Genomic DNA, 13456 nt, shown 5'->3' with positions numbered 1-13456 from the left:
TTAATCATATTTTCATTTATTAAATGATTATTGAATGAGAAAAATTTTGATGGATTATCTCAATTAAAAATAAATCAATTTAGAGTATTTTTTTTTAATGTGGAATTTAAGTCAATGGTTCATTATGTATAGGTTATAAAAGAGTCTAATATTTGTTTTTACATCATGTTTGTTAAACTTGGAGGTTATAGTAGAAAAGTATTTTCATATCAAAGTCGGTAAAGATTCGATAACTCAAGTATTAATATTGTGTAAAATTATCTATCTCTTATCTCATATCTATATTTATAAATTTTGACATGGATCCTTGATTAACAGTAGCCTAATTATGGTCCAATTGGAGATAATTATAATTTACCTTATATTGCTTAATATTAGGGATAATCATTTTGTCATAAGACCTTTTGTTGGGAATCTAAGTGAGTCAAATTCTCACATTGGATAGAAATGAGAAAGTAGAGTACTATATAAAGATGAAAGAACAATTAATCCATGGTCTTAAGATTTTGAGTAGAAAGTGGTGTCAGTTCCTTATATAGTTGAGTTCAGATCTCATTGGTGTTTGTGTCTCCTTAGTGAACCCCCTCTTTCGATAGACTCAACAATTTTTGTCTGACTTCTTAGTCATTCGGTCTTGAGCAACTCGATTCATTTAATCTACATATTTGTGAGATTGAGTTATGTTTATAATCTATTTTTTGTAATGGTATCAAAATCATTCTTAGAATCTATTATAGCGAAATTTGTTGGGTTTATTATTTTATCCGATATTTAACTACTTTTGAATCACTCATTAATATATAGTTTCACACTCAATGCATATATATACTTTAATATAAGTAACTATATCAGAAATTTTATATCGATTAAAAATAAGATTAATTTATAATATATATATATATATATATATATATATATATATATATTTATATATAAATTTTATTTTATAGTTGATTTTATAATATTGAGTTAAACTTAAAAGTTTAATTTTTATAAATTGTATGCCACAAATTTCTTTAAAAATAAATATTTATATATATATATATCTAAGTAAAAAGTAAAAGTAAATAAAATTTAAATATTATATATATATATATATATATATAAATAAACATCAAAGAAATATTAAATTTTATGTTGAATTTAGTGTTAAATATTTTATATGAAGAATTTATATCTCAAAGATGATCAATTAAATTTCAATACAAAGGAAAAATATTGTTGATATATGTATTTGCATTAAGGTGATCTTCAATTTTGTTTAATAAAGCTAAACCATGTCGTTTAATGAAGTTTATTAGTTAAACACGTGAAATTGTTATGGAAACACTTTAAAAAAAAAAAAACTACGGACAATACTACGAAGGTGTTAATGATTGCCAAGCTGAAAGCATGTATATTTCAACATAAAATTAAAATAATGAAACTAACAATTTTATTTTCATATAATTTTCTATACTATATCAAAATTAAGTTTTTATATGATGATAAATGAATTTGTTTTTATGGATATTATCTAAAATCGTTTTAATTTTCATATCATTAACCACCTCCATATCGTTCCTATTTAAAATTTTTAAAACACTTTTCATTTATTATGTAGAGTAGAAACAGTTATATTAGGTTTAAATATGTTTGAGTTGTAGGAATCTTATGCATTGATTATAAGTTTATAATGTGGTATAACAAGTTTAAAATAATTAATGTCATCGGATTAAAATAATATGTTTTCTTTTTATATGTGGTTTTTCTATACTTACAAATCCTTATCTATTAAAGATCATAAAATCATGCTCTAATTATTGATAAAACTCTTTTTTGTATAATAGAATTATTTTAGACTTTGAAGTTGTGTAAGAGAAGAACATTATATGAAATCTACATATAAGAGAACCCAATCATTTAGAAGTTTTTAATTTTCTTGATATATTGAGTTTTCATTTTGAGACTTAAATTGGGATGTTGATAAATTTATCTTTTAAAGTGATAAAGAGAAACTATGATAAAGAATAAAATAATTAATTTTTTTTAAAAAAGGTTTGTGATAAAAATGAAAAAAAAATCATCTACATAAACTAAACTTGAGAATATTTATGAGAATCCAAAAATTGAAATAAATAAAAATCAACTCTCTAAAAGTTTATAGAGTTACATATATAATGTGTATTTGTTTTGAATAAAGAAAATAAAGATTTCTATAATTAGAAAAAACAATTTATATAAAAAATCTAATCGACACCCGTTTTTTATTCAAGTTTGCTTTTTAAGTAGGATGAATTTCAATTTGATATTTAAGTTTAGAAACCAAAGCTATATTTATCCTTTTATATTAATTTTTGTAACTTATATATAGAGAATACATTTTACCATTTTTACTTTTGTATAATTAATTGACCTTTATTTAATTGTTATTTAATATTTATATAATTATAATTTATTTATTAATATTTAATATAGAAAAATGTCTAATTTTTTTCATATTAAATATTTAATAATATTATATTTTTATGTTATAATTTTTTATAAAAATATTATTTAACTAATATTTGAAATAATAAAAGAAGAATACAAATATACTTAGTTTTCCAATAGAAATGAAAAAATAACAATTTTATACCCGATAAATATGAATGATCAACAATGTTTTTTTATTTAAGTATTTGACATCTCTAATATGCACCTATAATTATAAATTATTTACTAACATATTATATGCATATATATGTTAAATTTAGTCTAAAAATAAATGAATTAAAACTAATAAATCCAAATTATGAAAATAAATATTACAATACTCTTTAGTATTAGATACTTAATGCTGTATTGGGAGTTGTGTGGATATGGTATGTATGAAGTTGGTCAAAACAAAAGTTATTTCAAAACCGCCAATATTTTAACTCGTAAATTTATTCTCTTTGGAGAATATGAATATCATTATTTTGTGAACATATTCTCCACTCTTATATTATTTTTAAATCTTATTAAATCCCGTATTAGCTATATACATAATTTATTAAACATGCGGGTAAAAAGAAAATCAGATTAATCATGATTAATCAAATTTTCTGGTATTAAATACATATAGCCAAAATTAATAGACATTTCATATTTTAATATATTCACAAATATCAAATGTCGATCAAGGTTAAATATATTTTTATAAATATTAATATGGTTTTAATTACATAAATATGGATGAAAGTAGGAAATATAAATAGAATTTTTAAAATTGATTAAAATGTAAGAATCAATCCGGTCTATTATGAGTTTTAGTTAAGTTGAATTATTAAAAATTATAAATTTTGACACAAATTAAAAATAAACACAATTTATTTAGAACTCAACTTAGTCCTAATAAGTTAAGTTGGTTCACCAACTCATTCATAAATTCTAAGTATTAAATTATTTTAAAAATGAAAACCTAAATGTTTTTGTATCTCTAGATTGTATTGTATTTTTGTAATGTTGATTAGTTTAACTTCATTTTGGATTGTATTTTGATTGACTTTATTTATATTTCAATTAGAAAAAAAAATTGTAATTCTTTTTATATTGAAGAAAAAATTGTAATTAAGTGAACTAATCCGTTTAATCTATCAATTTACAGTGAACTAAGTTAAGTTTAAATTCTTTTTGATTCACTAATAAATGAGTCGAGTTAGATCAACTCCTTAAGTAACCAATCTATAATAGATTAGACTAGGTAGAATAGTCTATTTTAACAACTTTAAATATAAATAGTTAAAAATTTATTATTTAAAATGAAAAGTTAAGAAAGGAAAAACGCACATATACTAAATTTTAAGATTTTGTATCGAATTTTTTCTTCAATAAGAAAAAAGTGATGAAGTTGTGTCCATTATTAATCTGAATAGTGAAGTTTGTGTAACTTAAATTTGATTATTGGTGTTTGTGACCTAAGTTAATATACTCCATAAAATATGATCCCTAGTGTTGAATTAGGTGTCGATGAAGGTAGTTATATCACTATCTCAGCTGGTTTCATTGTCACATTATTCTACTGTCACTAAAACCACATTGGCTTTCATTTTCAAGCTCATAACAGTTCCTATATATGCCGACTACCCCTCCAAAATCTTATGCATCATACTCTTCCACTTGTTCAAATCATAATCTATCTTTGCACTTACAACTTAACCACTTGTTAGCCATCAAGACAAACATATAAATGAGAAAAAGAGAAAAAAAATGTATAAATAGATTGATAGGTCAAAAAAATACTACGGTTGGATACAAACAAAATCTTATATCAGATAAAATAAAAACTGAACATAGATTTATATACATATACGATATTTCTATTGATAAAAAGTTTTTTTAAAATAGTACGAATTAAAACTTGGCTCAAAATGGACAATATATTACTAGTAAATATGAATATATGTACATTAATTCATCGTTTAGACAATATTCTCCCCTAAGACATATTAATTAACAACAGTTTTTGAAGTGGAAAGTTTTTTAATACTAACTCAAGAAAACTAAAGTAATATCACTTATCACTCCAACTCTACAAATACTTTAAGAATTAACTATATCTTTTTTTTTCATATTTTTATTTTTATTAAATTATTTATTTGATTCCTCCATTATTAAAAGTTGTGATTATGTGAGTGACAGAGTGTAAGAGCTGTGATTTTTCTGCTATTGGGGAGTTTTATTTTGGGTATAAGAGAGTGTAACAAAAAGTGTGAAGGAATCCAAGAAAATTATGGGATCAGTTCTCTTATATTGAAAAGTGTGTTATTAATTTGTTTCTTATGTTATAGGAAAGAAATTTCAGACAATTGACCCCACTTTGCCTTGAAACATGTAATAACTCATCTCTGTAGATCTACGTTTGTATCTACACATATCACTCACAATTTCTATATGCAAACTTCAAGTTTTTAAACAAAACAATGCCACTATCCCCTTTTACATTCAAAGTTTCAAAACAAAAACATATCACATTTCATGAAATAGTCATTTTTTACTGCTGAAATTATTTCATAAAATTACATGGTATTTGATGAAACAAGTTCTAGCTTCTTTTATTTTGGAATAAACACCAAATTAAAAATAGACAGAATTTTTACATCTCTAAATAAACCAAGAATGATTAGTTTGATGAAAAAGTTTAATTACATTTGATGAAAGAGTTTAAGTAGATCAAGTATTCCATGTATATAATAGTCTATCTTTAATAACAACATAGTATAAATAAACTCAAATTATTATTAATCTAAAAAATTAAAAGTGACTAAGAAAGATATACTTTATGTCTAGAATGGTATCTTTTAAGTTGTTCAATTAAGTAATAAATTCTAAACATATTTTCGGATATATAACAAAATATACACATATATAATTAATCCATGTAACTTAAAATATTAAAAGAGAAAGCAAGAGTCATGTACCATATTTATATTAATAAAACCATTAGTACACCTCTCTCATTTTGTAAGAGACTTGTATATAATGTGAAATCTAAAATTAGGTATATGTTATTTATGTTATTATAATATATATATTTGAAGTACCTCAAATACTTATCTATTTAAAAAACGAGCTTAAAAAGTGCACTAAAACTTTGATATTATAAACCAACTACTCCATATAATGGCATATTAAAATCGAACAATGGAAAGAGTACTAAACAAACAATATTAGTTTTCGATATCAATATCATAAAACAAAGTCTTATGTGTTTTTTTATTATGTAATCCTTATATTATTAAAAAAAATTAATTAATTCTCTTACTTTTTATGCTATCATCAATTTAGTTTCTTCTATTTTTTCTATTCTTGTGTTTGTATCAAATTTATTAAAAAGACCAAATTATTGATTTAAAGTATTTTTAATATAGGATCAGAGTGAATAAATTATATAAATATAATGATAAAAGAATTTAACCTAGTGTTTATTGTATTATATTTCTTCGGCTATGCTTTCAATTTCTAGGTATAAATTAGTCTTTTTATCAGTAAATTAATCTTTATAAGTATATAACTATTTCCAAAAATACATCAAGTTTTGATTTGAAATTACAAATTGAACCAACATTGTAGAAACCTCTAGGCTCATTATACATAATGTGTTTGTATCCTAATAACCATCTTATACCAACACATTGAAAGTTTAAAGACATTTTTTACTATATTTTAAAAATTCATGATGTATATTTTATAAACAAAAAGTTAAACCTTTTATTATTTATTTCTTCTATCAAACACATTTTTCTTTTGTTTCATTTATTTAGGGGAATATATGGTAAAAATTTGAAATGGTTGGTAATTAGAGTGAGAGAAAGCAATAAAAAAAATAATGACATGCATGAGAAAATGTTCCAAGTTCAGAATTAGAACAGATTTCGAAACTTTCAAAGCAAACTCAGACGCCAAAACCAATAGTGTGCATTTGATATTTTGTTGACCGACGAGGCAACAAGAAAGAGAGAATGGTAGAATTAACATCCTCATTATGTGTGCAAAATCAAACAATGCCTTCTAAACACACCTACCCAAACAATAAATTACCATATATTCTCATCTTACTTACTATTACGAGGGAGGGACTGCTATATATTACAATTAAAATCAACTTTATTTTATTCAAATAATTATATATATTAGAGATTAAAATATATTAAAATTTGTGTTATGAACAATATTCAATTTTACATTCAAATATATATAGGCATGTAATTGTAATGGAAAAATCTCAAGTCCAAGATTGATTTAGAGAAAGAATTTGAAGATAACATCTAAGTTAGGGTTTTTTTTTTTTTTTTTACAAAACTCATATTGTAAAACATTTTAACCCCTTTTATTCTTTAACTATTTTGAATATTTTTTATTTAAAACTATAGAGGCTAATGAAGATTAAAAATAGTATGTATAAAAAGTGAAAATTATGGCTTTTAAGTATAGGAAATAGGAAGTAAAAGACACAAGCTAATTAAAGAATTGAATAATTTTGTGATAGAGTTTAAATAATAAGAAAAGGATAATAATACTATGACAACATTCTTTAGATAATATTTTAACATTATCTATATATCATTATCTGATTGGTTCAAAATTACTCTTAAATTAATAATAATAATCATAAACATCATAATAGATTAATCAATTACATCTAAATAATTTTAAAATATTGTTAAAAAAATATTCTCCGAATATTATTCATCATTAAAAAAAGGGTTAGAAAGATGCATTAAAAAAAAGGGTTAGAAAGTGTATGATTGAATGAAGTGAAGATTTGATTAGACTTAAGAAATGGTAGCAATAGAAAGTTGTGTGTGTTGTTGAGGTTTTGTGTGTGGTGTTGTAAGAAACACAAACTCTATCTCCTGGGAGACAAACTGCAAGTCTAATCTCTGACTCCACCTTTGCCTTTCCCTTTCGCCTTTAATTGCCTTGCAGGGGGTAATTTCTTGACTTTCCATACACTTTGGCTTTCTAATCCTTTTACCTTGAAACTTACTTATATGGCTCTCCATTCCACCACATAACATCTACATTTTCTCTCTCTCTTTTTCTCTTTCTCTCTCTCTCTCTCTCTCTCTCTGCACACACTCTCACATATGCACACTCTATATTCTTATACATCCTTAATTTCTCCCACATCAAACATCATTTCACTATGACAGATCCTAAGTCCAACATGTTCAATGAATGGTTCAACTTCATGCTCTTCCAACCTCACTACTCTTCATCTTCTTCCTCTTCTCAACCCTACCACCCTCTTGCCAATTACTCAAACAACAGGTTTGGAATTCAATTGCAAGGAGCCTCATCTTCATCTTTATCTTCATCTGCATCTTCATCTTCATCTTCATATTCATATGCATATGCATATGCAGCAGCAGCAGCAGCAGCTCCTCCTCCTCCTTCTTCCCCTCCTCTAAGAGAGGCACTTCCTCTCATCAACAAGATAAGCCTGACAGGTGAGCAGCTGCAACAAAATGAACCCTCAAATGTTGTGGAAGAGAGAGAAGAGGAGAAGGAGGAGAACAATGGTGAAGATGGTGATGAAGAAACTGTGACTGTTGCCCTACACATAGGGCTTCCCAGAATGGATACTTGTTCTGATCTGGGGTCATCTAGGGTGTCCTCAACTTGTATGGAAATGGGTGAAAAAGAGGAAGTGAACATAATTTCTGAGCACCCTTTGGATAGATTGAACAAGGGTCAGTATTGGATTCCCACCCCTTCACAGATTCTCATTGGTCCTACACAGTTCCCATGTCCTGTGTGCTCAAAAACTTTCAACAGATACAATAATCTTCAGGTACGGTGTGGCCTCATTTACACAAATAATAAAAACTTTGTCTTCTGTCTGTACTTTATTCATTGTTTCTTTCACCATCTTGTTCATAAAATCTCCTTAATTTTTTCTCAAACTTTTTTTTAATGGTTTTTGACATTGAATCAGATCAGATAGGCCCCTCTCCTTGTGTGTTTCATCATTTTTGTTTCCTCTATGCAGCCCTTTTGCATGGTCTTCTTTTGTTTTTTGTTCTTTGTTTCTGATCAACAACACTATTTCCTCTCGATCTCAGTACCTTAATTAATTCTTGTTTTCTTTGAAAACCTGGAAGTCTCTTTGCTTCTTCTGCTTTTATGTCGCCTTGAACATTGTGCTGCGCCAGACTGCAAAGTGCAAATGAATGGAAAGTAAAAACAAATTATTAATATCAATGCTTCTCTCAGGATTCAGATGTTCCTCATCAAAAGCCTGTGAACTTACCACAGCCTTTTCAAAGCACTGCAAACGGTAAAAAAAAAAAAAAAAAAAAAACACTTGTTATTGATTCACTTGTTCTGATGAGATCATTTCCTGATCACATGTCTTTATGAAAGTGCCAGTCCCTCACACTCCAGATATATAATTTAAGTCTATATAATATCATCAAAACATATCTTCAAATCTGAACAAGTTAACCTTTTTGTAAAAGGGGTACGAACTTTGACTTAGTACTAATTAACTTGTCATCTTATTGTACAAAATTAGAAATGAATTAATTACCCATGTTTTGCTTCTTACCTCTTTAATTTTCTACTTGCTTTTTACTTTTATCTTGCATACATGGCCTTCCAAATCTGCATATGAATATGAAAGAAGCCAAAAGAATCAAGGTTCACCTATCTTCAATTTTATGAGTTGAATTTTCTATATTCAATTATCTTCCAATAAAAGCAGTGGAATTCATATATACATCTATGTGTATGTTCAGTAAAACCCAAATATGGTACATGCACCTTAATTTCTCTTTCTGCATAACAACTGGTTTAGAATTCCTAGTTGTGTATGAATTAATGAATTAATATTGAAAGCAAATTAGAGGCTTTGATTATGAATTTCTCATTTCAACCATGATTCTGAGTTCATGTTAATGTGTTAAGAATTGATTATAAAAGTGACTTATATATTTTTAACAGATGTGGGACTTCTAATCCAAAGAACTAACAACAGTGTGAATTCTGTTTCATTAATCTGATGACTTGATTTTCAGATGCATATGTGGGGACATGGATCTCAATACAGAAAGGGGCCTGATTCTCTGAAAGGAACACAGCCAACAGCTATGCTGAGGCTTCCATGCTTTTGTTGTGCAGCAGGTTGCAAGCACAACATTGACCACCCAAGAGCAAGGCCTCTCAAGGATTTCAGAACTCTTCAAACACACTACAAGAGAAAGCATGGCATAAAACCCTACATGTGCAGAAAGTGCAGCAAAGCATTTGCAGTAAAAGGTGATTGGAGAACACATGAGAAGAACTGCGGCAAAATATGGTATTGCTTATGTGGGTCTGATTTCAAACACAAAAGGTCCCTAAAAGACCACATCAAGGCCTTTGGCTATGGCCATGGTGCTTTTGGCATTGATTGCTTGCAAGAAGAAGATGAAGCTGCTTCTGAGATTGAACATGATGGAGAACATTCAATATGAAACTCAGAAAAATAAAAAAACATATATAAAAGGGTGAACTGTTATACATCCAGTTTCACATGCATGTTTGTAATAGACTTGACCTAGTGTCTACTTTTCTTCTTTTCAGTTTTGTTCTTCCATAATCATGTGGGTTGCTACCTTCATTTTAATTAGCAGTATGTACTATTTTAATTATGATCCTCCTTCTTCCTTTTTCTCCAGTCTGTCATGCTTTAATACACCAATAATATAAACATAAACATATAAATGTACATTGTACATTTCCGTGTCTAGGGTTTGTGTAGAATTCAAATGAGCAAATCACCATGGTGATGCAAATTACTTTCCTGCAATATATCTTTTATTTTCTTTGTAAAATTTTGTTTGTGATTTTACCATACACAATTTTCTTCTGCTTTTGCTGAATGAACCAATTTCTGATGTGTTCATCATTTTACAAGACAACCCTTCATACATTGTTCAACTTTCAGTTAGCAGAATTCTAAGATCTCTGCAGATAATATTTTATGAATATCAGCACATTAAGCACCTGCAATGGCAGCAACAAGCCTCGGAAAGAAAGAATATGTATAGACAGAGTTCTGATATAAGTATTAGGTTGTAGCATAAGTAGATAAGATGTGTGGTTACATTGAAAAACAAAACATCACTTATGACAAAATGAACATATAATAGTTAACTTATGTTGCTTGATTGTAGAACAGTGTTATATTAGTTCTGATGACATTGGTTTGATAATGGTAAAATAGAAAGTAGAAAAAAAAATGTGAAAATGAGAGAAAGTATATTGTTTAATGAAAGATATTTATAACATGTAGAAAGATAGTAAAATTGATAAATCTATAGGATGTATAATGACATAAGAATGAAAAGATAAAAAATATTATTATGATAAATGTTCATATAACTGAAATAGATACAAAAAAATTGTAGGAAAAAACATTTTAAATAAAATATGTGAAACTTATTTTAAACAATTTATGCACAAAAATCAAGAAATACATGAAATTGTGCCTTGAAAAAAAATTCCCATAATCGATTATGTTTCCTCTCATTCCCTTTTTTTTCTGTTTTGTTTGCAACATTTTGTTTTGTAATAATAATAATAATAAGTAAATAATAATAAAAATATATAATAAAAGAAAGTAAGTAATAATAATTAAATATCAAATAGTGTTAAATAATTAAAACCAAGTAATATGAAAAAGTAATTTTTATTTTATCTCTCTCCTCCCGAATAACTTTTATTAATTATATTTATTTTCTTACATAACTACCTGCTTTTTTTTCTTATACTTTTTTTTTCTCTATCAAACACACCCTAAATTCTATATATCGAAAATTATTTTAACTTGTTTGGGATTTCGGCTAAAATTGTATTTAGTCATAGATTTATTGTTAATACTTTATATATCAATTAATAAACAAGTCGCTTTTTAAAAGATATTTTGTTTTTCATATAACATGCTAATATCAAAAGTGGTAAAAATTAATTAACACTTCACATATTAACTAAAAATTAATATTATCGTATAATAAAACTCTAATTAAATAGATGTTGTATCAAATATTAGAATTCACTGTATATAGTTTGGATGTTTATTGAAATGTTGAAGTAATATCTGAAAAGTGAAATGATCTGAAAAAGGTTACATTAAAGTGTACCTGGTTTGGGTTGAGTGTATATATATATGACAGTTTTATATTTTTGCCTATGTAAGCAAAAGATTTCACTAAGAAAGATAGCCAACTTTTTGCACACAATGTGCCAAAAAAGTTAGTGACAATAGCCTCATACAACTTATTACTAAGTTGGAATGTTCTAATTTCCAATAGGATAATGATATTTTGTTTATATTTTTTTTACAATATTTTAACACTATTTATGTATTATTATGTGATTGGTCCACGTTAATATATATAATTATTATTAATTATGGAATAATTTTGGACCGATCACATAATGACACGTAAATAAAGTTAAAATATTGTCATAGTGTCATTTTACTTTTCTAATTTACTTTCATGTGTTGTTTTTCAAATATACATAAATACACACACAATTTGGTTTTATTTACGGACTTTGATATGTTAATATTATCCAGATGTTAAGCTTATAGTAACACACTCTAACATAAACTTAATTGAGAATGGAAAAATTCAAACGCTATTCCCAAAATTTCAACACAGATCACATGTAATTAATTATTCATTAAATTAAAGTTTAATTAATTATTTGGTTTTTATTTCCATTCAAAAAAAAGTCAAAGTTGATTTTTTAATGTTTTTTTTATCAATTAGGTCCTATGAAAATGTTCTTTTCCGTTAACTTTTTTGAAACACGTCAAGAATTTTTAGTCAAATTTAAAGTTGTTATTAAAGATAGTTTGTCTTATTGTAATTAAGACAATCTTAATGTTAATTTTGTTGAAAAATCATTAATCAATTTCAAAAAATTTAATGAAAAAAGATTAAATTGCATTAACTTTTACAGATGGAAACTAAATTGAAATTTAAAAAATTTGGAAAAGTTACTTCACAATTTTGGAAAACAAAAAAAGTATTTAAACTTAAAATTAAATGCCAAAAACAAGTAAAATGTTTTATATGTAACCCACCAAAAGATTATTTACAAGAAAAACAATACAAATATTCAATTAGGATAATTTTTGGATGGTTATGATAACATATTAACACGTGAACTTAATTTAATCTAATTTTATAAAATTGATTCTTAAAGCTTATATATATATATATTATAAATTTGTATGATCTTTAGTACAAACTTATATTTTTGAATTTTTTTATATGCAGATTTTCATGGGAAAAGAAATTATTACAGTTTGTGGGTTGGAAAAATAAAGAAGAAAAATTACAGTTTTAATTTTTTTTTTAATGGAGATTTTCACGGGAAAAGAAATTCACAGATAAATTTTAATACTATTTTAATAAAATTGACAAAAAAAATCTACAATCTATTGATATGAGATATTTTTTTACAGAAAACTAAAATATGTATTATTTGGTGAAAAATAGTTATAAATATTCCATTAGTATTTTTATATTTTTACTTTGTATATTTAGACAGGCGATGCTTTTTTTTAAAATATTTTCAGTCTTAAATACTTATTGATCAAAATTATTGAATTTTATTTTTATTTTATATAAGGCTTAATTATACATTTGATTATTATATTTATTTGATTAATATTGAATATAGAGAAAAATTATGAACCTAATTAACTTCCCTTGTGTCGGATGTACAAATAAAGTATTCTATTTATAATAGAAGAAATATAAGTTAAGTCCAAAATATAAATAAAGAATAATAACCAAAAATAAAGATTAGTATTAGGTTTCTCCTGTTTTAGTGGAAGTTTAGTATTAGGATTCATGCATATATTAATAGATTTTGAATTCATGTCTGCAAAATATCTAATGCATACTTTCTTTAAAATATAACGATATCATTGTTGGATTGTGTCACCTCACTA

The 13456-nt window shown here is 25.7% G+C and overlaps 1 protein-coding gene across 1 annotated transcript; it reads left to right on the top strand.

The window, feature by feature from the left end:
- Window positions 1-7395: 7395 nt before the first annotated feature.
- On the top strand, window positions 7396-10197 carry LOC106755824 (zinc finger protein WIP2-like). The gene is made up of 2 exons (XM_014638040.2): window positions 7396-8296; window positions 9522-10197. The coding sequence occupies exons 1-2, from the start codon at window positions 7649-7651 to the stop codon at window positions 9957-9959; spliced, it is 1086 nt and encodes a 361-aa protein (XP_014493526.1). The 5' UTR covers window positions 7396-7648; the 3' UTR covers window positions 9960-10197.
- The last annotated feature ends 3259 nt before the right edge of the window (window positions 10198-13456 follow it).

This window comes from Vigna radiata, chromosome 2, assembly GCF_000741045.1.
Source record: "Vigna radiata var. radiata cultivar VC1973A chromosome 2, Vradiata_ver6, whole genome shotgun sequence".
Taxonomy (NCBI): Eukaryota; Viridiplantae; Streptophyta; class Magnoliopsida; order Fabales; family Fabaceae; genus Vigna; species Vigna radiata.
This window is presented reverse-complemented; position numbering and strand designations above follow the sequence as displayed.

What these genes read in the sequence shown, in the direction of transcription:
- LOC106755824 (XM_014638040.2), top strand. Translation starts at nt 7,649, where the DNA reads ATGACAGATCCTAAGTCCAACATGTTCAATGAATGGTTCAACTTCATG. An exon ending in ACAGATACAATAATCTTCAG is followed by an intron (nt 8,297 to 9,521) that starts GTACGGTGTGGC and finishes CTTGATTTTCAG; the next exon opens with ATGCATATGTGGGGACATGG.